Here is a 26,309-nt window from a genome sequence, read left to right on the forward strand (position 1 = left end):
AACTACCAATCCCACCAACTGCCCTGCTTATAAAGCAGGGGTATCATTCTGAGAATCTACCACTGCCCCTGCCTACAGCTCCACAACGCCTCAGAGACTGCCCACAGAGAGAAGGAAGCAATAAGAATGGAAAGATCAAGAATTCCCCCAAAGGAATTGAATGTATTTGGAAAGAGTATGGAGAAATTGAGGACTAAGGATGCTCTCAAAAACATTAACAGAAGAATGGATAAAGAAGATGTGAGATAGATTTAGATATGTGTGTGTATTTGTGTGTGTGTGTGTGTATTTGTGTGTGTGTGTGTGTGTGTGTGTGTGTGTAGGAATATTATGTGGCCATCAAAAAAAAAAAACCCTGAAATCTTGCCATTTGCAATGACATGATGACATGGATGGAACTAGAGGGTATTAAGCTGAGCAAAATAAGTCAATCAGAGAAAGACAATTATCATATAATCTCACTGATATGAGGAATTTGAGAAATAAGACAGGATCATAGGGTAAAGGAGGGAAAAATGAAATAAGACAAAAACAGAGAGGAAGACAAACTATAGGAAACTCTTAATCTCAGGAAACAAACTAAGGGTTCCTGGAGGGGAGAGGGGTAGGATGGTTGGGATAGCTGGATGATGGACACTGGGGAGGATATGTGCTATGGTAAGTGCTGTAAATTGTGTAAAACTGATGAATTACAGACCTGTACCCCTAAAACAAATAATACATTATATGTTAATTTTAAAAATAATGAAGATTTGCTGGTAGGCAATTAATAGGAGGATGGTAGCTGTATGAAAGGAAAACAAAAGTAAACTGGAGTCCAGCTTATTTATCAGAGAGAACCAAAGAAAGGAAAAACTAAATAGACCTATTCTTGTAGGCAGAACAAACCACAAAGACAGGCCTCAGAAAACTATCCCCACAAAGGGGAACCAATTTAGTTGGATCAGACTATGGGGCTATTCATGCCCAGAAGCATTCCTAAAAACAACGCAGAAAAACCTGGCAATTAATGGGGCCTAACATCCAGATACGATATCAATCAAGGCAGACAATTTAACAGAGAGATGAGGGAAAGTCAAACAGAGCTCTGCTAAAACCACCGTAATCCTATGCTCAGAATACACATGCCTGAGGCGACACTTCTGAATATAAACATCAGAGTTCAAACTGTAAAGGGGGAGGGTGAGGAGGGATTTCCCTGAATCAGACCAGAAAAGTCATTAAACAAATAAAAAAATAACAACAAGCATTGCAGAGGGGTCGCGAGAGAATATGTAACCCAAATTGCTTGCAATGCATTATCCAAAATGTCCAGTTTAAAAAAAAAAAATGATGACACATGCAAAGAAACATGAAAATGTGACTCACACACAAGAAAGAGTAGGCAATAAAAACGACTTCTGAGAGTATCCAGATGTCAGACCTAATGGATAAAGACTTCAAAATAGCCTTATAAGTATGATCGGAAAACTAAAGGAAACCATGCCTAATGAATTACAGGAAAGAATGATGAAAAGGTCTTGCCAAATAGAGAATATCAATAATGGGAAAGAAATTATTTTTAAAGGACCAAATGAAACTTCTGGAGCTGAAAAATAAAATAATTAAAACAAAATATTCACTAGAGGGGCTGAAAAGTAAATTTGAAGTAGAAGAAGAAAGAATGAGTGAACCTGAAGATAAACTGATAAGAGATTACACAGTCTGAAAAACAGACAGAAAAAAGAATGAAGAAAAATAAAGACTCAGAAAAATGTGATACCATTAAGTATAACAACAGAGGCTAATAAGTATACCAGGGAAGAGGGAAGAAAGGAGCACAAAAATAGTTAAATAAAAAGTGGCTAAACATTTCCCAAATTTGATGAAACATTAATCTACACATCTAAGAAGCTCAGTGAGCTCCAGCTAGGATCAGTTTAAAGAAATCCACACCCTGACACATCTTAATCAAAATGTTGAGAACCAAAGACAAAACGGAAATCTTGAAATCAAGAGGAAAATAACTTGGAACAAAAAGGGAACACTAGTAAGACTGGCAGGTGATTTCTCATAAGAAACAATGCACGCCAGAAGGCAGGGGCTATTATATTGAAAAGTTTTGAAATTTTTTGAAAAAAAAAATCAATCAAGAATCTTACATAGATACATCTCACAAAATTATTTATCAAATAATTATTTTTCAAACAGTTTTTCAAAATGTAAATGGGTTAACTGGGGTGCCTGACTCTTGGTTTTGGCTCACGTCATCATCTCACGTTCCCTGCTCAGCAGGGAGTTGGCTTGAGATTCTCTCTCTCCTTCTTCCTTTGCCCCTCCCCCTGTCTAGAATAAATAAATAGAGGTAAATGAACTAAATATATGCCCAGATAAACAAAAACTGAGAGAATGGGTTGCTAATAGACCTTATAAGACGTATTAAAGGAAGTTCTTCTAGTCCATATGGAAAAAAACCAGTAAAGGCAAATATCAAACATAAAAGAGATAATAAATATATATTTCATCTTTCTCCTCTTAACTAAATATGAAAGAAGTCCTATTAAACATATGTATATATGAGACCAACTCATTATATGAGTTCTTAACTGATTATATGAGGCCAGTACTACCCTGAAACAAAAACCAGACAAGATGTAAGAAAATTACATGCATACATATATACTTTTATGAAAATAGAAAAAAAAATCCTCAACAAATTACTAGCAAACCAAATATAGCAATACATAAAATGGATTATACACCATGACTGATTCAAATTTATCTTAGGTATGCAAGTTTGGTTTGACATCTGAAAATCAATTACAGTAATACACCATATCAGTAAGAAAAGACAAAAAGTAAAGATCATTTCAATAGATACAGTAAAGCAACACTCTTTCTGATAAAAAGCATTCAACAAACAATAAATTTGAAGTAACCTTTTTTTTTTAAATATTTTTTATTTATTTATTTGACAGACAGAGATCACAAGTAGGCAGAGAGGCATTCAGAGAGAGGAGGAAGCAGGCTCCCCGCTGAGCAGAGAGCCCGATGCGGGGCTCGATCCCAGGACCCTGGGATCATGACCTGAGCCGAAAGCAGAGGCTTTAACCCACCGAGCCACCCAGGCGCCCCTGAAGTAACTTCTTCAATCCTGATTAAAGGCATTTATAAAAAGACCACAGCAAAAGTTATACTTAATGGTGAGAAACTGAATGTTTTGCTCCTTAGATCAGGAACAAGGCAAGAATGTCTGCTCTTGCTACTTCTATTCAATATACTGGGGTTCTACCTAGGAATTCAGACAAAAATTGAAAGTCATCCAGATTATGTAGGAAGATAGCATGATCTTATAAACAGAAAATTTCCAAAGAATCCACATCGCCCCCTAAAAAATTTTCTTGGCACTAATAAATGAATTCAGCATGACTGAAGGAAAAATCTATTTTATTTCCATGCAGTATTAATTAAAAATATAAACCTAAAATTGAGAAATCAATCCATTTACAATATCATCCAAAAGTAAAATTCTCAAGCACAAAATTGGCCAGAGGAGTACAAGACTTGCATACTGAAACTACAGAATACATTTTGCAGTAAATTAAAGATGAAATAAATGCAAAGACAGTATCTTCAGGATCAGAAGACCATATTGCTAAAATGGCAATATTACCAAAATGATCTGCAGATTCAACAAAATTTCTATCAAAATCCCAACTAACTAATTAGCAGAAACTGAAAAACTACTCCTAAAATTTATGTGGAAATGCAAGGGGAAAAATATCTTGAAAATAAAAAACAAATTTGGGGTACTCACTCTTCATTTCAAAACTATGACAAAGGCACAGTTCAAGACAGTGTGGTACTGGCAAAAGAACAGACATACAGATTAATGGAACAGAAGTAAACCCTTACATTTACTATGAATTGATTTTCAACAAGGGTGCCAGAAAATCCAATGCAGGAAAGAACTGTCTTTCAATCATTGGTGGTAGGCCACTGGTTATTTTTATATAAAAGGAAAAAGGTAGACTCCTACCTCACACCATATGCAAAACTAACTCATGGAGTCAATTAAACTAAATGGATTAGAGACCTAAATGTAAAATAAATAAAACTTTAAAATTGTTAGAAGAAAACATAATCATAAATCTTTATATCTTTGGATCAAGCAATGGTTTCTTGGATACAACATCAAAAACACAAGCAGCACAAGAAAAAAATAGATAAATGAGACTTCATGAAAATTAAAAGCATCTGTGCTTCAGAGACCATCAAGAAACTATAAAGACATCCTACGGATTGGAAGAAAATATTTGCAAGTCATATATGTGATTAGGGACTTGTATCCAGAAGACACAAAGAACTTTTATAACTCAATAATAATAATGGACAAATAACCTAATTGAAAAATGGGCAAAACATTTGAATACACATTTATCCAAAGTAGGCATGCAAATGGCCAATAATCACTTTAGAGTATTTTTTACATCATTTCATTAGTGAAATGCAAATGAAAACTGTAGAGAGATACCGCTTCATACCCACTATTATGGATATGAAAGGAAGAAAGGAAAGAAAAAAGTAAAGGAGTAAAGGAGGGAGGGAGAGGGAGAAAGAAAGAAGGAGGAGAAAGGCAGGAAGCCAGGAAGGAAGAGGGAAAGAAAGAAAAAAAGAAAGAATGAAAGAAAGGCACAGAGAGAGGGAGGGAGGGAGGGAGGGAGGAATAAAGGAAAAAAGAAAGAAAGAGGAAGGAAGGAAGAGAGAGACAGAGGGAGGGAGGGAGGGGGAGGAGGAGGGGGAGGGAGGGAGGGGGAGAGAGAGAGAGAGAAAGAGAGGAAGGAAGAAAGGAAATATGGGAGGCAAGGAGGGAGGGAGGGAGGAAGGAAAGAAGATAAGCGTTGGCAAGGACATGAAGAAATCCCAACCTTCATGCATTGTTTGTGGGATTGTAAAACAGGGCAGCTACTTTGGAAAACAGTTTAGCAGTTCCTCAAGAAGTTAAACACAGAGTTGTATGAGTCTCCTGGCCACATATGCAATATAATATGCTATATTAAAACACATGTCTACACAAAGCCTGTACTTGAATTTCCATAAAAGCACGATTCATAATAGACAGCATGTGGATATAAACCAAATCCCCATCAACTGAGGAATGCAAGAGTAAAATGTGGTGCATCTATACGAAGGAACATTATTCAGCCATACAAAGGAATGGAGTATATACTAGCACGTGGGAGGCCATTGAAAACATGACACTACAGAGCCACTCACATACACATGTTGAATGATTCTATTTATATGTAATGCACGGACAGGCAAATCCATAAAAACAGAAAGTATATTAGTGGTGACAGGAAGATAAGAAGAGGGTAAAATGGAGAAGAAATGCTAATGGGCTTCTTTTAGGGGTTATACAAATATTCTGCAATTAGACAGTGGTGATAGAATGCACAGTGCTATGCATGTGCTGAAAACCATGGGTTACATACTTTAAAAGGGTAATTTTCCAGTATATGAATAACATCTCAATAAAGCTCCTAGTTTTTTAAAAGGCCACACACTGCACGGTTGCATTTATTTAACATCTCTTGAAATGACAAAATTATAGAGATGGAAGGAAAATTCATGGTTGCCGTGCATTAGGAATGGGCCAGTGGTTGATGTGAGATCAGAAGGGAGATCACTGCGGTTGCGGAACAGTTGTGTGCCTGAATTATGGCCATGGTTACAGTGCTCTACACACTCGTGTAATAAAACAGCACACACTATATATACACACATTTTACTGACGTCAGATTCCTGGTTTTGCTCTTACGCTATAATTATGTAAGTAAGATGTAATCATCGAGGGAAGCAAGTGAGGAGTCCGCAGGACCTCTCTGTATCATCTTTGGAACTCCCTGCGAATCTAACTCTTTCTAAATAAAAAGTGAATAAAGTATTTTAAAAACCTTCAATGGTCTTCGAATCCAATCTTTGTCAATAATGTCTTAATGATTAACCTGCTTCTCAACGAGTTCCTGAATCCCGAAAAAGACACCTTAAATATAACATATTACAGACTTTGAGGCATAAATATATCTCTCGTTACAAAACAATTATTTGGTACTCCTGTTTATTGATTAGTCTCCTATTTGCTTAGAGTCAACCTCATACTGGGCTTCTTTCTTCGCTGGTGCTTAGCACCTGGCGTGTTACACTTTGCACACAGCTGACCCACATGAACTATTTGACTATGAATGAGCTGTCATCTTTAGGTCTCAGCAAACAGCTGCGGTACCACCATTTCATTACTGTGAAGCATCGTCTAAAAGCATCAAGGAACTCTAATTAGGGCATCTTCCTTTTTGCTTATTTAAAGATTCTCTAGAGCGGTTTTGGGTTCACAGCAAAGCTAAAAGGAAGGTCCAAAGAGTTTCCATTTCTCCCCACCCCCCACACACGCATAACCCATTATCAACATCTGCCACCAATTACATCTTTACAAATAAAGAATCAACAATGACACATCGCAATAACCCAAAGCATCTTCTTTTCCACATATAAATTTCTCAGTCTCTGAAAAAATATAGTCCTTTCACTGTACTTCTATAGTTTTCAGGAATATACTTCTCTGAGCTTAAAGACCATGCCATTGCCACTGTTTGTATGAGAATTTCATAACTTAGGTAAGCCCTAGTGGTATTTGTAAACTTGTTTGAGATAAGAGCCACTTAGCAACAACAACAACAACAAAAATCCACTTTTTCAATGACATAATGATATAATGTCTTTGTGTGCCTTGGGTCAGAGGATCCCAGAGTATAGAACAGCATTTTGGTACCTAGTCTACTATGTGCTCCTGCATACAGGTGTCCTGGCTTCCCCCAACTGCAGTGACAATTTGAGGATAAGGAAGATAGATCTCCATGGGACCAGGAACTGAATTGTATCCTGGAGAAAGCTCTTTAAAACAAATTTGACCATCCGAGATGGCTAGGAACAAGGTTTAAATGAGATCTGTCAGTCCAGTTGCAACACAGCAATACCACTCCCCAAGATGCCCACACATGTCTATAATTATTAAAGTAGCCAATTTCCTGTAACCTGGAGAGTACTTCTTCACAATGCTCACACACTGGTTATCTGTAGCCGGATTATTACCAGAACTGGAGTTTATGAGAGGTTCAGGGCCACAGTTCTGGCTGACAGGATATAAAACGAAGAATGAAAAGCTTCTACCAGCTCTTACCGTGCATGTTTTAGGGTAGGCTCTGTCAAATACGGCTTGGACTTGAGGAATTCTATCTTCTGTCCCGAATTTCTGTCATGAACCTGAAAAACTCTACATATGTCATGGATGGTTTTTGCAGGCACACGTAAACCCCACAACTGCCTGCTACCCAGGACCACCAGCACGCTCGTATGAGTTCATGGGCTCCACTTCCAGTAGCCAGCATCACACCGCGTGGGCTGCCATTCTGGATATAGATCCAACCCTTCAGTGCCGCATAAAAGTATTCCATAAACTGACCCTGGGTTCCCCATTTTCATCTCCTACCCTATCTCCTCCACACACCATGCTCCAGCCATAACCCACCGTATGAGTTTCTCACACCTGCCCTCCCCCAGGCAGTACCACATCACCCACTTCATTGCTTGGTTAATGCTTCCACCTGAAGTACTTTCCCATCCACCATTACATTTTCCAGAAAACATCCAGTCATCTTTAAAAGAAAAAGAATCAATTATAAGTGCCTTCATTTGAAGTTCTTCACATGCATTACCTCATTGAAGTTTTGTTTTTGTTTGTTTTTGGTTTTGTTTTTAATTAATGGGGCAGAAATGATTCAAACCTCCATTTTACAGAGGAAGAAGCTGAGGCACAGGAAGGTTGATTGGTGCTCATAGTCACTCCATGAGGAAGTGGCAGAGCCCGAATAAAAGCCAGTTCTGGCCAACTATAAAGACCATGTTCATAAACAACGCTCTCCTCCCTCCAAAGCATTCTGTGCTTCTACCATAGAATCCTGGAGGAATCTTCTAAAAATCCACATATCCTTAACTCTATACTAACCTGTGTTATCAAAATCCTGCTGCTAGAACCTGAAGGATCTCTATTTTGAAAAAGTTCCCCAGGTGACTGATGCCTACCCTGTTTGAGAATCACCGCCTGATGATATAAAAGGGCTTACAACAACTATTGACACTTCCACGTACCACGAAGAAATTGGACAGCATCTGAAACCAATTTTGAAAATTTAACCATTTTTCATAAAAGTTAAATGAGACATATCTATTTTGCAAAAATGAGAATCTGTAGAGAAGTATTTCCAAGAGTAACTGCATTCTGGTAACATTTTAATTACATTTTATAAATTAGCAAAAATCTGTTTTGTAAAGAAAAATGAATTTAAATTATCTTTCATTTAAATTTTTGACAAGGAATCAACTACAATTGGGTGGAGAAGATCTGAACATTTGATTGAGTGTGTGGCTGTCTTAGTGGTCCTCAGGCATCAGAAATAAAATCTCAGCTATGGTGCAGAAATATCAGCAATCCTTCAGGCTTCAACTACTCAGTGTTTTATGTCTCTGAAACAGCAAAGGGAGAATTGTTATAATCAGTCCATTTGAAATGTGAGAGAACACAAACAATGGCATAGAACAGTCCTCTGACATTTCAATAAGCATGGTTTTAAAGTGACAGAAATCTGAGGGAAGGGCAATGAAATTTGAAATTTTACTTTGCATGTTTAGAGAGGACTTCCCCTTTGCCCCCATTCCACTTTAATTTTTTTTTTAATGCAATCCCTATTGTTTTTGTAGCTAGACAATGTGAAGTATTTGAAATCAGATTTTTTTGTGTGGGGGTTTTTTTTTTAACTTTTTATTTGGAAATAATTTTAGACTTACAGAAAAGTTACAAAGCACAGTCCTCAAATACCACTCCACCCAGCTTCTACCATTAACAGCTTTCCTAACCACCATAAAATTATCAAAACCAAACATTGTACATGGGTACTCTCTTTCTTACTGAGAAACTGTGAATTTTGACGAGGATCACACTGGCCCTTCTCTATGGACCACAAGACAATCCAGAATCCCACATACTGCATCTAACTGCCATACCTTTTTAGCTTTCTCCCATCTGGGACAGTTCCTCAGCCTCTAGTAAAATTATGCATTTGGGGCAAGAAGGTGATGTTATGAATCATTTCAAAGAACTCATGATCCTGATAGACCTTTTTTTTTTCTTCTTAGTCAGAGAAAGAGAAACAACTAGGGGAAGTAGCAGGCAGAGGGAGAGGGAGAAGCAGACTCCCCGCTGAGCAGGGTGCCTGATGCCAATGCAAGACTCGATCACAGACTCCAGCCGAAGGCAAATGCCTAGTTGAGCCACCCAGGCATCCCGATGCTGATAGATCTTACTACTGGGGATACTAACTTGGGTCACTTGGTTAAAACTGGTATCGGTGAGACTCCTTCAGGGAAAAGTTAATCATTTTTCCTTTGTGACAGAAAATATGGAGGGATCCTTTGAGAGTCTACAAATATCTTCTTTTCCACTGTAATTTTAGCCTCCATCAGTGGTTCTTTCCTGCAACAGTTTTTACTGGGATGTTTACCTAAAGGTAATTTTCGATTTCCCCCATTCCTTCTACATTTACTAATTGGGATCCTACAATCTGGCCAGCTCTTTCCATTCTTCTGTATTTGTTTACTGATTCAATTATTTATACTAGGATGGACTCGTGGATAATCTATGGATTAAGATTCATTACTATAATTATATTCCATTTATTTTTGTTACTTAGATTGTCCCACTCTGACCCCTGGGAACTCTTTGAAGTTGGTTCTTTTTTACTTCTTCCACATTCCCATCATTTTATGAGCACCCCCTCACTGTCATCACATGATGAGTTATACTATATTTGCTGTGAAAAACTGGGTGAATGCTTTAAGATTTACTACTGCTCAAAAACAAGAAAATATACTTTTTTTTTCCTCAGTCTCCCTGACCACTGCTGGCTCTGACACTTTATTCCTCTTTCCGAAAATTCTGTTTTCCCTCATACTCTTAAATATATCATTTGCCAGAGAACAGGGAAGAAGTACTAGATACACGTTAAATGACTGACACAGAAAATTGACATTTATGGAAAGTAGCTTAAGGAAAAGCTAACGATTCATTCCTACAGTCCAAAGATTTTCCCTTTAGCAGAAAATCCTTTATTTTAATTAAAAAAAAATAAACAAAACCCCATATACAAAGCATTCAAAAGCAATGGTGTATTAGTATATTAGTATAAATACAATGTTCAAAACTGTAATATTTAACTTACCCTACAGCCGGTATAAAAATCAGGGTTCTATATCATAGTTTCAGTTACTTAATGACCTTTTTCATTCAATTTATTTCTATATTTTGTTTTGATTACCCATTTCAGGAAAAGGCTCATTTGCATGACAAAGTAGCTACAAAGTACATGAGCGCTTCTACCTAACATGTCAGGGTTCTCTTCAAGGAAAATTATTCAGGAACTCTTCTAAAAATAGTAAGAAATTTTGCTTTAATGTTGAAACACTCAGGTTCTGGGTACTACAGAGAAATCAGTATACTCCACGCTATCTCCGGCTGAATGTGGCTAAAAACCTCGACAGAATACATGCAGCGGCTATTTGAGGATTCAAAAGTAAACAGCAGCAGATGGATTGGGGAAGAACAGAATTCAAATACCACCATAGAAGCAGTAAGTTTACCAATTTTTTTACTGCCGTATCCCCTGGTCTGAACTCGTTACATAGGAAACAAAGAAGTGAGTGCTGGGACTTTGCTATAGATTGAATGTTTGTGCCCATCCCCCATGCTGAAATCTAGTCCAAAAATGGGTGGTATTTGGAGGTGGGATCCTGGGGGGGTGGCAACCAAGTCAGGAGGGTGGAGCCCTCAGGAATGGGATTAACATCCTCATAAAGGAGACCTCCAAGAGCTCCCTCATCCCTTCCACCAGGAGAGGACAAAGCATAAAATCAGCAGAGTATGAACCAGGAAGTGGTCAGCATCTTGAACTTGGACTTTCCCGCTTCCAGAAATGTGACAAATAAGTTTCCATGGTTTATTAGCAACACAGTCTATGGTATTTTTGTTATAGCAGCTCGAATGGATTAGCACAGATGTAAACAGGAAAGCATAGGCAGAAGCCTTTTAGTTCTGGTTCAAAGAATGGGAAAGGGAATGCACACTCAAGAAGAGTGTGGAAACCCCCCATTTTTTCCCTTTCTTTTATCTATTCTCCTACCCCGCCCCTCCCCCAGCTCTCAGAAAATGCTGTGGTGACAGGATAGTGGCAGCTTTGATGAGCAAGGCCATGGGAACCAGCAAAAGCCAAAATCCCAAGAGAAGGGAACATCCCTTGAGGTTTGATGGAACTGCAGTTTCAAAGTGTGGACTCAAATCTGATTGCACTTTTCCACTCACTTGCCACTTGGCCCCAAAGACAAGTGGCAAGACTGCCATTGTGAAAGTGAACGGGAGAAGAGCCATCATATCCAGCCAGAGGACCAAAACGAGGCACCCCAGGGAACTGGAAATGACCAAGGAGATCCTGAGAGAACTTGGGAATATGATTGCATTACATGACTTATGAACACCTGGACGCATGCCTACATCAAGTTCAACAAATCACATTTTGAGAACTGAATTAACAGATACAACGCCACCCAGAAGCCAGACTGGCTATGAGGTGGTATATACACTCCCCCAGATTTGGATGGCTCTTCGAAAGGTTAGAAAATTGAACTGACATTGGGACCTTTTCCCTTCAAAGGCTAAGCAGAACTTAGTCTGAACACAATCACCTTGAAAGGATCAATGTCATGTGAAAAGTAGAGGGTAAGAAAATTGAATAAAAATGACAAGGTCTCAGTGATCTATGGGACAACAACAAGAATCTATGAATATTCTATTCATCCTGTTTACAACTCCACTTTTTAGGTCTACATTGTGCTTGTAATTAGGGGCACAAAGACCAATAAACCAAAGGAACCAGCTTTAAGGGAGTATATGCGATATCCTACTCTTTCATAAAACTCAAGACCTAACTCTCGATGCTCATCCCCATGCAACCACTTAAATCCTCCCAACACTAACTTGTTCTTGGAAAATGAATTTCTAACCTCTTATGGTATCTTTTGTTTTTATTTTGAGATATAATTTATATAACATAAAATTCATCCTCTTAAAGTACGTTAAATATATTCTCGTTTGTGCAACCATCACCACTATCTAATTACAGAACATTTTCATCACCCCAGAAGGAAACCCCATACTCCTTAGCAACCATTCCCCTACCCCCTCCTTCCTTCAGTCCCTGGAAACCACTAAAGTACTTTCTGTCTCTCTGAATGGGTTTTATCTATTCTGGATATTCCATATAAATGGAGTCATACAAAAGATGGCCTTTTATGTGTATCTCCCTTCACTTAGCATGTTTCCAAGGGCCATTCATGCTGCAGCATATATCAGTACTTCATACCCTTTTATGGATGAATAATATTCCATTGCATAGATATACCACATTTGATTATCCATTCATCTGCTGATGAAAATTTATGTTGTGTCCTTTCAGACATACGAATAAAGCTTCCATGAACATATGCGCACACATTGTACAAACATATTTTTTCACTTCTTATACCTAGGACTGAAATCGCTGGGTCCAAAGGTAACTGCATTTTTAAGTTTTAAAGAACTGCCTATTTTCCAAAGAAGCTACACCATTTCACATTGTCACCAGTACTGTGCAAGGGTTCCAATTAATCTATACACTTAACAACACCTGTTACTGTCTTTTTTCATTACAGTCCCCCAGTTACATCACACTATAATTTTGATTTATATTCCCCTAATAATTTATGAGCTGAGCATCTTACCATGAATTCAATGACCATTTGTATATCTTCTTTGAACAAATGTCTATTTAAATCCCTGATCCATTTTTAATTATGTTACTTGTCCTTTCATTGTTGAGTTGTAGAAATTCCTTATATATTCCGGATACTAAATACTTATGGTATCTTTCACTGTAACTTGTAAGAGTTCCCAATCACTGAATACTCACTGAGTTCAATCACTTCTTTTTAGTGTGGCTTTTATCTCTTATTTTCCAGACCCACCATAATCATTGTAGTTCAGGCTTTGAACACCTGACGCATAGATGAATCATTCAGCAACACAATCTTCTAATTGCTCTATTAGCAAAAGCTTTCTAGAAGATCTTCTTTCCTGTGTATTGTTTTTTTTTTAATTTCTTTTCAGTGTACCAGAATTCAATATCAGAATTCAATGTGCCACACCCAGTGCTCCATGTAATACGTGCCCTCCATAATACCCACCACCTGGCTCACCCAACTTCCCAGCCCCCGCCACTTCAAAACCCTCAGATTGTTTTTCAGAGTCCATAGTCTCTTGTGGTTCATCTCCCCCTCTAATTTCCCTCAACTCCCTTCTCCTCTCCATCTCCCCATGTCTTCCGTGTTATTTCTTATGCTCCACAAATAAGTGAAACCATATGATAATTGACTCTCTCTCCCTGACTTATTTCACTCAGCATAATCTCTTCCAGTCCCATCCATATTGATACCAAAGTTGGGTATTCATCCTTTCTGATGGAGGCATAATACTCCATTGTATATATGGACCATATCTTCCTTATCCATTCATCCGTTGAAGGGCATCTTGGTTCTTTCCACAGATTGGTGACTGGGGCCATTGCTGCTATGAACACTGGGGTAAAGATGGCCCTTCTTTTCACTACATCTGTATCTTTGGGGTAAATATCCAGTAGTGCCATTGCAGGGTCATAGGGAAGCTCTATTTTTGATTTCTTAAGGAATCTCCACACTGTTTTCCAAAGTCGCTGCACCAACTTGCATTCCCACCAACAGTGTAAGAGGGTTCCCCTTTCTCCACATCCTCTCCAACACACGTTGTTTCCTATCTTGTTAACTCTGGCCATTCTAACTGGTGTAAGGTGGTATCTCAATGTGGTTTTGATTTGAATCTCCCTGATGGCTAGTGATGATGAACATTTTTCCATGTGTCTGTTAGCCATTTGTATGTCTTCATTGAAAAGTATCTTTTCATGTCTTCTGCCCATTTTTTGACATGATTATCTGTTTTAAGTGTGTTGAGTTTGAGTTCATTTTTAAAAAATTTTTTTTAAAGATTTTATTTATTTACCTGACAGAGATCACAAGTAGGCAGAGAGGCAGGCCAAGGGGTGGGGGGGTTGGGGGGAAGCAGACTCCCTGCTGAGCAGAGAGCCCAATGTGGGGCCTGATCCCAGGACCCTGAGATCATGACCTGATCCGAAAGCAGAGGCCCAACCCACTGAGCCACCCAGGCACCCCGAGAGGTTCTTTATAGATCCTGAATATCAACCTTTTTTCTTAAAAAAGAAGGAAATTAATATTTCCTACATATGAAGTTCTTGATTTACACAGCCTTGTTAAAAAAATCCTTCACTTTTAACCAAAGCCTATGTTAAGCTGACAGTCTTAAAGAATTTTAGGAGTTGATAATATTTCAGAATTTAGGCACAAGGTTACTGTCCCTTTTTCTTGTGGCATGAGTGGAAGGCAGTACAGGGAAGCAGGTAGAAAAAGCAATCACATTAAAAATAACTCCCTACACACAGGATCTGGTTTAGAAAATCATTTGTATTGCAGAAATGGTCTCTAAAGTTTTTATTTGAAAAAGAAAGAAACAAAGTGATGCTTTAAGAGCCTAGAGGGGAAGGATAGATGAGGAAATGTTGAGCTTGTAGGAAGCCAGAGGCAAAGAAAGGAGAGGAAATAGAGACTGATAAAGGATGAGGACTCTAGGGGCTCCTGGGTGGCTCAGAGGTTAAAGTGTCTGCCTTTGGCTCAGGTCTTGATATCAGCTTACTGGGATCAAGCCTGACATCTGGCTCCCTGCTCAGCGAGGAGCCCGCTTCTTCTCCTTGTCCTGCTCCCCCTGCTTGTGCTCTCTCTCTCTCTCTCTCTGTCAAATAAGAAAAATAAATAAACCTTTGAGAAAAAAAAAAAAAAAGGATGAGGGCCCTAAGTGCATACTGGGTGAGTGAGGGGCACACAAAGTGTCGGTAACAGAAAGGGAGGTGCATCAGGGAAGGTGAGGGGACACAGATGATACTTAGTACTTTTTATATATGATATATAAGGCCATTTTTTATTCCAACACTTAGCCCACACGGAAAAATCCAAATCCATCAGAGTAATATTTAAGGTGCTTCATGATTAGGACCCAAGTTACACTTCCAACATCATCTTCTACCATCCCCTATAATGATTCTCAAAATACAGTTTGTACCAGAATAATTCTGGGAAATCTACATAAGCCAATTCTTGAATCTTATCCAAAGACATTAAAAACCACTGGGCTTGGTTAGCTCCAGAAATATGAAATTTAACAAGGCCCCTGGATGATTCTAACCCAGGTGTTCTTTTGGAGAACACTGTAAAAACACTACCATAAAACTTTTACATTTGTCTTTCAAAAGGAACAATAAAGGGGAGACCATACATAGCAAGGTGAGGACAAGGAGACAAAGAAGCCCAGCAGAGCACAGTCAGACCTTCTTAAAGGTACAAGTGTAAGTGGAAGGAGGGTGAGCACAAAGTACAAAGTAAAAGAAATTAGCACATGGATACTCTGACAGGCCAAAGAACTTCAGGATGTCCCGAAAAGGCAAGGTGGAATGCAAGCAGGTAGGACTTCTGAAATGATGGAGTAAACTGCTCAGCAGACCCTTTTCTTAATGACATAGCAAGTTAGCATGTGGAAATTAATGTTAAATATAATTTTAAATCCCTGGAAATTATTGTGAGGGCATACAGCAGATGAAGAAATATTTCTTAAGAAAACCTACTGAATCTTAGAAAGAAGTGAGAATCTGGCACTGGAGCCGTGGCTCACTCCGCTGATATGCCCTCTCCACCACCACCACCAAGCTCCAGAATTCCATGTGATGAAAGCTTTAACCCAGCACTCTACTCCAAGCAAGTGAGGCCAAAATAATGGGAGCTTGCTCTCTGCCAAACTCTCACTCTGGGATTACAGTTGTAACCATTTGGGACAGGCGACTATATCTCTGACTTCCCTTAGACTTCCTGAAGCTATAGTCCAGACAGGCATAGCTGGGAGGACATAGTAGGTCATCAAAATAAAGAGCTCCCCAGCTCTCCCTGAAGCCACTGGCTTTTTTGATAAGAGAGGATGGAAATTCCACGCCTAGTGACCTAGGCGGGAGTTGTTGAAAACAATAGGGATCTTTGTGGAGGGCAATTAAAAGAAAGGTGGTAGCTCCAGAACAGGAGCAAAACAGCAGAGAATCACCAAAAATTTAGAAGAGAGAACCAGGGAAAGAGACCTTTGGGGAAAGCATTCCTGGGATCACAAGCAACTCTTCACGGTAAGGAAGGGGTGCATGCGTCCTAGGCTGTGCCCACTAGGAGCAATCAGAGCCAGATGTGAAGACAGATCTGAAAGCATTCACCACGCTGCACCCTGACCCATCAAAAAATCAAAAGCCTCACTGGCACGGGCTCAATCTACCAAACACTGACTTAAGTATGCTATTCTGACCCAGGAGTGATGTCTAGGAAGCTACGCTTAAAAATCAAATCTCACTTATCTTTGGAAGTCTGGGAAACTGAGTGCCCAAGGTTGTGCTCTCACAGTAGCAAATCACAGAGGGAATCCCCAAGCTATTAGTCCCTGCCTGAGAGCAGGGAGGAAAAAATTCCCTTTACTGTGACAGCAGCTTCCAAGTCACACAAACAACCAACCAAGTCACACACACAACCATACAAAGGATAAGAATCTAACTGGCTAAAATGGCCTTCACCCAATAAATGGCTTATGCCAACTTGGGAGAGACCCGTGGGTAAAAGATAAAAGCAGGTGGAAACCATCTGAGCTGGGACCTCAGTGATTAAGGGTGTTGCAGGGAAAATGGACTTCACAGAATTGGTGCAGCCAAGTCACTGCTCTTTGACCTGTTAAGAGACAGACAAAACAGCTCCCAGGGTCAAAGCATATCAACAAAGAATATGTCCAGATATCAACAAAGAATTATGAGACATGCAAAGAAACAGTAAAGTGTGACCACTACACAGAAAGAAAATGCTGGCAATAGAAACCACCTCTGAAGAGGCCCAGATGGTAGACTTAGCAAGAAAAAACTTCAAAGCAGCTATTATAAATATGTTCAAAGAACAAAGGAAGCCATGCTTAAAGAATTAAAGGAAGATATGAGGACAATGTCTCATCCAAGATATCATATCAATAGAGACATAGAAATATTCCAATTATTAAAAGGAACCAAATGGGTTCCTTTTGCAGTCAAGATTAACTGAGATGAAAAATTCACTGGAGGGGCTCAACCCTGTATGTGAATTGTCAGAAGAAAGAATCAGCAAATTTAGAGATAGATGAATAGAGATTATGCAATCTGAAGAGAGGAAAAAAATGAAGAGAACAGAGCATTAGAGAAGTGTGAAATACCATTAAAAGCACCAACATATACATAAATAGCGGAACCAGAAGGACATTTGAGAAAGAGAGGAACAATATCGAAGAAATAATGGCTTAAAGCTTTGCAGATTTCATGAAAAACATTATTCTATACATTCAGGTTCAGTGAACTCTAAGTATGATAAATGCTAAGAGACTCACACACACCCACAAACATAAACTTAAAATATTGAAAGACAAAGAGGAAACCCTTAAAGGAGCAAAAGCAAAATGACATACAAGGGAGCTGAATAAGATTAACGTAATGTCTCATCAGACATCATGGAAGTCAGAAGGAAACATATTAAGAGTGTTAGAAGTAAAAAACTGTCAAATAAGAATATTGTATCCAGCAAAACTATCTTTCACAAATGAAAGCATATTCAAGATAATCCCAGTTATACCAAAACAGGGAATCTGTTGGTAGCTGACTTATTATAATAAATATCAAAGAAAGTTCTTCAGGCTAAAAATAAATGATACCACATAGCACTATAAATTTACCACAGATAAACAGAATAGCCGTAAAATAATCACACAGGCAATTGTAAAAATTATATAATTACATATTTTCCCTTTCTCCTCTTGGCTGATTTATTTTTTTTTAAGATTTTATTTATTTATTTGACAGAGAGATCACAAGTAGGCAGAAAGGCAGGCAGAGAGAGAGAGGAGGAAGCAGGCTCCCCGCTGAGCAGAGAGCCCAATGCGGGACTCGATCCCAGGACCCTGAGATCATGACCTGAGCCAAAGGCAGCAGCTTAACCCACTGAGCCACCCAGGTGCCCCTCTCTTGGCTGATTTAAAAAGCTACTGCAGTATACAATCTGTATATAAGTGTAATGTTGGGCCTATAACTTATAAATGTAATGTATTTAACAATAATAGCACAAAGGGAGTGGATAAGGGCAAAAATGTGTACTGGATTGAGGAAAGGACATCAGATCCAACTCAAATCTTTAACTCAAATCCATATGTAGAAATTAGGAAAACAAGATAAAATAAAAAGATTAATATAAAAATTCTATAAATATGTATTTGATCTCATTTCTTTTATCAGCTGTCCTGAAATATTTAATATAACATATTATTTAGAGTAATAATTATAATGGTGTATTGTTGAGTTGATAATATATATAGATGTGAGAGAGAGGAGTAAAGTTTCCATATTTCACTGTAAAAAAAAAAAGTATAAAACTGAAGTCAATTATTTTTTGACCATCTTCCCATCCCCTCTTAATTCTGGCAACCATCAGATTGTTCTCTATGTATAGGTCTGATTTTGCTTTTCATTCACAAACATTTATTCATTTGTTTTGGTTTTTTTTTAGGTTTCACAGAAAGGTGGAATCACATGGTATTTGTCTTTCTCCAGGACCTCTAGATCAATCCACTTGTAGCAAGTGGCAGGCTCTCCTATTTTTTATGGCTGGTAATATTCCAGTGTGTGTGTATGTGTGTGTGTGACCTTCTTTATCCATTCATCTATTGATGGACACTTGGGTTGCTTCTCATATCTTAGTTATTATAAATAATGCTTAAACAAACGTAGGGATGCAATATTTCTTTGAATTAGTGTTTTCACTTTCTTTGGGTAAGTACCCCATAGTAGAATTATGGGTGAAAGGTAATGGGAGATACAGGCTTCCAGTTATGGAATGAATAAGCCACGGGAATAAAAGATGCAGCATAGGGAATATAGTCAATGGTATCGTAATAGTGTTGTATGTGATAGACGGTGGCTATACTTGTGAACACAGCATAAAGTTGCTGATTCACTATGTTGTACACTTGAAACTAATGTAACATTGTGTGTTAACTACTCAAAAAGAAGCTGAAGTCAATATAGTTGAAGCTGAAGTCTGATAAAGTTAAGGTATATATTATAGGCCCTAAATAAATCAGTTTAAAAAAAAAACAAAACTCAAAATGTCATTGAAAGTTATGACAGAAATTAAAATATTATACTAGGAAGTATCTACTTAATACAAAAGAAGACAATGAAAGGAACCAAGGACTAAAAAATACAAGAGACACATAGAAAACAAAAAGAAAAATGTCAGGTGTAAATCCAACCAAATCAATAGTAACTAAGCATGAATGGTTTAAACAGTTCAATCAAAAGGCATACATTTTCAGAGCGAATTAAAAAACACAGGATCCAACTATATACTGTCTACATTAGAGACACTTTGTATTCAAACATGCAAATAGGTTGAAAATAAAAGGATAAAAAAGATGTACAATGAAAACAACAATCATAAACGAGAATGCAGGTCAGTGGGTTAAACCTCTGCCTTCAGCTCAGGTCATGTTCCCAGGGTCCTGGGATAGAATTCTGCATCGGGCTCCTTGCATGGCAGGGAGCCTGCTTCCCTCTCTCTCCCTCTGCCTGCCACTCTGCCTGCTTGTGCTCTCTCTCTCTCTCTGACAAATAAATAAATAAAATCTTAAGAGAGAGAGAGAGAGAGAGAGAATGCAGTGGCTATACTAATAGCAGAAAACCGATAGCAAAACAAAAAAATATAACCAGAAATAATCATCTCTTTCTTAAGATGATAAAGGTATAATTCTTAAAGATGGTATAACAGTGGTAAGCATATATGCGTGTAAGAACAGAGGTCGAAATATATGAAGCAGAAACTGACTGAAAGGAGGGACAGACACTTCCTGAATAATGGCTGGTGATTTCAACACCCAACTTTCAATAATGTGTATAGCAACTAGGCAGAGGATGAAAAAGGAAATGTAAGAATTAAACAACGGTAAAAACAAACAAACAACAGACATCTAGCATAGACATCTAACAGACATCTCTAGCATATTCAAAAGAATACACACTCTTAAGAACACAGAGAACATTCTGCGGAACTGATCCCATGCTGGGACATAACATAAGCCTCAGTGAATCTAAAGGAGCTGAAATCAGTCAAAGTATGTATTTTCAAACACAAGGAATGAAATCAGAAATCAGTATTAGAAAGTTTGAGAAATACATACAAATGTGGAAATAAATAAAAACACTTTTAAATAACCAAAGTTCTATAATTAACCCTTACATTAATGGCTAATTGATTTTGAACAATAGCGCCAAGAAAATTCAATGGGAAAATATTAGTCTTTTTCCAAATGATACTAAAGCAACTGCAAAATAGTGAAGTTAGACTTCACATCTTACAGGATACACATACACACACACACACACACACACACACACACACACACACACTCTCACTCTCTCTCTCTCTCAATGGATCATAGACCTGAATGTAAGATGTAAAAACTATAAAACTCTTAGAAAATATGGGAGTAAATATTCATGTCCTTAGATCAGCAATGGTTTTTTAGTACAACACCTAAAGCACAGGTAATCAAAGTAAAAGAGACAAACTGAGAATTCAGGCTCCATTTTTAACTGCTGAGTTCTTACAGAATATAGAACTCCATTTCAAGGTCTCTGTAAGCTTTGAATACACCATTTTGTACCTCTTTCTCCTTCATCATTAATCATTTTAGAAAAGTTCTTCACACATCAGTGGTGTTCGGTCCCTGTCAATCACTGCTCATGTTCAGCACTACCAATAATACAACTAAAATACTTTTTAATGTAGAAACTACAATAAAATGATAATGAAAAATGTTTTCATTTGAATAAATCTGTGAAATCATAACCTTTAATATTGGCTGTAAGAGAGAGGGAACACATATGGAGAGAATAACTTTACAAAAAAAAAAGGAAATTTTCGGATATTCTCAGGTCACAATAATTTCAAAATCACTGAACAGTAGAAGTGGAAACCCTCCATTAAATTCCTCTTAATCACTGAGATGGAACTTATGAGTAATATGACAAACTGACTACAAAAAGGCTTTAAAAGGATAAAGAGCTTTTTGGTAAGTTGGGAGATCAGGTTTCCAGTTCCGGAATGAATAAATCCTAGGAATAAAAGGTGCAGAGTAGGGCATATAGTCAGTGGTATTATAATCGTGCTTGGGTGATTAAGACATTTTGCAACCCTTTGTCAGGTTTTAAACTTTTATTAATTCATTAAATAGGATTCCTTATGCTTATTACTTTTCACTGCTCAAACACCCACATTTCTGTGTAACTCTTCTGTGACACTGGACACAATTTACCTTAAACTGGACTGGAGGACCTCCTTGAATGCTTCATAGCTTTGTCTTTGCTGATTCAGTTTTCCGTCATACTCTCTCCTTGCCCAATACCTAATACAAGACTATGTGTATAGTATGGGATACATAACATAGTCTTGTACAGAGAGAGACAGAGAGGGAGGGAGGGAGAGAAAGGGAGGGCAAGCACGTGACAGCTATCAATTACTATTTACTAAATGAATGAATGAATGTCTGACTGAGTGAATAAGCGATTACATTCTCCTTTGCCCTGAACCACGTCTCTCACATTTTCACAAAAAGATCAAAAGAAGGCTTTTTTCTTTAACATAAATTCTACAATCTTATTTCCATCAACATCAATCAAGGAATGTCCAAGGCATTCTAGTTGGCTAGCTAAGTATATTTGTGTTATAATTCAAAGAAACTGGTGCCTCCAAATTTCTTAGCTATATTCAAAAAAAATGAACGTAAAACGCCAGTAATGTTGTGCTACATCCTTAGTTTTTATTTGACATTTCATTGGTTTTCCTCTTATGTAATAAGAGATGAGTTTTCTTGCATTAGGATTCTTCTAAACTCAACAAAATAAAATAAGATATTACTCCCCAATACTTTATGTTTTAATATAAAATTGAAGGTTTAAACTGTCCATTTTTATTTCATTTAATCCCTTAAACCCTTAAACCTAAAGCAGATTATTTTTTCAAAAATTTAAAGTATTATCCCCAGATATCATAAGACAAACACACACATAATGTATCTGAATTTGTTCACCACCTGAAGTACGTCATGTATGTTTGGAGATACATACAAAATTTATTTTTTTTTACTCCTTTGTCTACCAGGGATTATTTCCAGACATATTGTTTTGTCTAGATCTTCATCAACTGTTTTCCAGTTGCAGGGAACCCTGCATGTATGTGTTTCCCAGCAGTGTAAGCACTGAGTGAGCACATAATCGTGCTTGAGGTGTATAAGCCCACCAGGACTACACAACCACATTTCAATAAATATTAGCTAATTTCATGGAGAAGGCAATCTTTAAAACACATCAACAACGCGTGGGTGTGGGTGTGTCTGTGTGTGTGTCTGCACCCACGTGCAGAAGCGCGTGCACGCCTGAGTGTAGAAAGGGCTTGAAAAACAGCTTTGTATTTTGGGGTGATTCTGACACTTACTATATGAATTTTGAAGGACTTTTTTCCCAGATGCTCAGATAGTTTGCCAGAATGTGCTAAAAAAACAAATCGCCTGGAGAATATGAGCTAGCCTAGAGATTAATAAAGCCTCCAACTTCACAGGCTTCCACAAATAATGATACGAAAACAACAGATAATTTGAAGCTATCAAATATTTCAATACTTTGCTCTGTTTGCTTCTATGACATATTCATCCCATACGAAAGATTTGCTAAAGGAGTTGTAATGGCCTTCTGGGACAGGAAGAAGAAGGTTTCTGTAGAAAGTGTTAAATTAATTTTGATGGTGATACAAAGTTAAGGAAGGGTTGTTAAGGGATGGCTTGCTGCCACGGGGTGGGGTTTTGTTTTGGTATCCTTTTAGAGCCTGCAGGTGTTTGGCACCAGCTAAAATCAGGGCCAGCTGTGATATTTCAGTTCTGATACTTCCCTCCCAATAGTTCTCAGAAGTGATGCTTCGGGGTGATGTCTTACACCTGATGGATTCAACTTGTGTGGTAGAAATGTGAAGACTGTTAAATAACACTAGTTTGGCGACACCTGTTGCCCTCTCTTCCCCACCCATGGGTCATGGCATCCAGGAGGAAAAAACAAAAAAAAAAAACAAAAACAAAACATTAATCAGAGATTCGGTCATTCATATCTATGTATATTTTAATTGCACAGTTCGGTCGAAGAATACACTTGGAATCACCAGATACACGGTCTTAGGTAAAATACAAAAAAACAGGATCACACAATCTCTTTTGATTCTCATGGTAGATAATGATGCTGTTAACTGCGCTCATCGGTGGGATCTGTACCTATTTTTGCAGGAATCTGAATAGTTTCTATTAAAAGCTGCATTTTCTTTTAAGTTTGTTTGGGTTGGAAAACCTCAAACCACAATGCATTTCATGCACATGTTCCCCAGGGTATGTTAAATAGGACCATACTGAGGTCATCTAGCAAGTTTTTTAAACTTTTTAAGAATTCCTTTAATGTACTGCACAATCTTGGCCTGGTTAAAAAAAAAAGATATTTTAAGAGAGCACTTAAAAAATGACTCTTAAAATCTACATGCAGATAATCAATATTACACAGTTCTACAGAATACACAGAATTTTCCACAGATAATTTATCACCGAGGGAGAAAAGCAATAAAACTACCACTAAAAGGCTTTTGGATCAAAATTTCTCTAAGCTCTCAGTAGATACAGACACCCCCCGCCCCCGGTGTTCTTGACTGACTTAAATTAACAGTGGACGCTTGGAGGATCCTTCCAACCTTTCTGCATCTGCAGCAGATAATCAGAGGCTCAAAGGTGACGGACAACCTCTCATCTAGCCAAGAAAAAAAAATAAATCATCTGCTCCTTCAGCAGAGCCAAAAAATCAAGTTTCCTCAGAACTGGAGGCCATGATGAAATTATTTAGGTTAGAAATAGTTACTCCCATCACGTACACTTTTGTTGCCGAGGGAGCCCAAACCACCGATGAAAGGCGAATGGCCACCGGAGAAGCAGGCCCCCAGAAAACCCTCTCTTGCATTGGATGCTTCTGATTTTTTTTTTTTTTTTTCTTTTTGGTTAGACATACCCCTCTGCACTTCCCCAAAGCCCCACTTCCGGCGCCACGTTCCAGGCCCCATGAACTTCCAGTGGAGCAGCTTGGCTGCGGCGGCGCATGCGCGCGGGGAGCCGGCCCCGGGCCAGCCGCGCGGTCCCACCGCTGAGCGCGCGTGGCCTGGTCCATGCACCCGGAGCCAAGAAGCTCTGCGGCTCATCGGGGGAAAAACAAGGGAGGCCACCTTAAACGGAAAGGACACTTTTACGGAAAACAAAAAATAAGAGGGTTGCAGCAATCAGGAATGATGAAGGGCTGAGGAGTTCTTGGCACAGAGCGCGCGGATGCCTTTTTTAAAAAGAATTATTACAGTTTGATTTGTAAGCCAGGGATCCCCGGTCCCACTGCCGCATTGAATTTGTTTGTAGTCACCAAACAAAGGAGTTTTTTAAACAAAAACATAACCTTTAGCAAAGGTCTCCACCAAATAAGGTTTTTTTTGTTTTTTGTTTTTTGTTTTTTAACCAAAATATTACAGTAAATAAGGGTACGATCATAACCGGAGCTAATACCGTGTCTTGCACCTTTACCTCTGGCAAACCCTGCTGTCCTTGATAAACATTATCTCACGTAACAGGACAGTATAGAAAAAAGATCCTATTAACACTACTTTATAGTTGAGAAAACTGAAGCCCAGAAAGTTTATAAAACTGCCCGGGAGCTAGCACTCCAGGGTCTTAACCATGATGCAGCGCTTTTCAACACAGGTTTTCCAAATAAAGGCTATACAAAGAGGTTGTCAGCCCCACCACTGGGAGCACAATAGCCTCTCCGTCATTTGGAAAACCTATACTTGGCAAGTTAACCAACTCATTCATTCACTGATTCATACATCAACAGCATTTACTCTGTATCTGCTATCTAAGTCGATTTTAAATTTATTTTTTCAGAAAGGAAGAGAATTACTAAAGTCATGCTAAATCCCTAACACTTGGTACGTAAGTACAATAAAGGTTTGGCAAATGAATTTTTTTAAGTAGTCCAAAAACATAATTCCCTGATTTTTTTGTGCTTTACATTCCTTCCAATATTCAAAATGATAAGGAGTTCTTTTTAAAAGAGCCAAGTATCCTTACCTCTTGGGCCAAACAGTTCTACACACAATGGCCAGAGTCATCCGTGTTAATTTTTAAAATGTAACAATACTACATTGCTCTCTAGTCTAAAATTCCAGGTAAGCTTTATGTGCACGTTTGGTATTTTAAACTGCAAAGAATGAGATTATATATTAAAGAGACCAACTCTACTCTTGGAGCTTGGGTACAACTGTCAGTAATTATCACTGGATGATTAAGAATTTTTGATGTTAGAATGGTAACAGTTAGAATCTACTTTTTGGTGGATAAGAAGGCAATTTTCAGAGACTCCTGGGGTAGTAGCAAAAGCCAGTATTCTGGCTGAGGTAATAGCAATCTTTTCCATTTGAAAAATGACTGAAATGCTAAAAATATGCCATACCAATATTAGAAACTACTAAGGGTCCAAGAGTTGCCATAGAACGATTAAAGAAATGAACCGAACTCCAAGGGAAAAGTGGGAATGAAAATCCTAACTATCCTATATTCAATCTGAAGCAGCCCATAAAATGAACAACTTGAAGGGTGGAACCTTGGTTCCTTGTTCATCAAAACCTAGACAATAGGCAATGTTAGAAGATAGCCAGAGATTTTTAAAATAACGTTCTTTACCTTGGTGTCTTTATGCCTGAAGAAACACAGGTTGAATGATGGAAATGCCGATGATAAAACTCTCAGCAATGATCTCTAGAGAAAGATACCCTCAAATCGAGTTAAACGCCAAATCCTACACAGCTGGTACCACTTT

The 26,309-nt window shown here is 38.2% G+C and overlaps 1 protein-coding gene across 14 annotated transcripts in view; it reads right to left on the minus strand.

Annotated features, from left to right (window-relative positions):
* Positions 1-26,309, minus strand: part of SUGCT (succinyl-CoA:glutarate-CoA transferase) — a 787,044-nt gene that overhangs the window by 353,314 nt on the left and 407,421 nt on the right. Inside the window, exons 13-14 of one of the 14 annotated variants that reach the window (XM_032304183.1) lie at positions 26,174-26,248; positions 23,516-23,880 (exon numbers count right to left, since the gene is read on the minus strand). The exons of 10 other annotated variants lie outside the window; for them this stretch is intronic. In XM_032304183.1, coding sequence (XP_032160074.1) covers positions 23,821-23,880; positions 26,174-26,248 — 135 coding nt within the window. In that variant the 3' untranslated portion in view covers positions 23,516-23,820. Of the gene's footprint in view, positions 1-8,408; positions 8,560-23,515; positions 24,204-26,173; positions 26,249-26,309 lie in introns of those variants that run through there. 3 more of the 14 variants (XM_032304185.1, XM_032304193.1, XM_032304191.1) reach the window with 3 other exon arrangements.

The sequence above is a fragment of the Mustela erminea genome, chromosome 11, assembly GCF_009829155.1.
Source record: "Mustela erminea isolate mMusErm1 chromosome 11, mMusErm1.Pri, whole genome shotgun sequence".
NCBI lineage: Eukaryota > Metazoa > Chordata > Mammalia > Carnivora > Mustelidae > Mustela > Mustela erminea.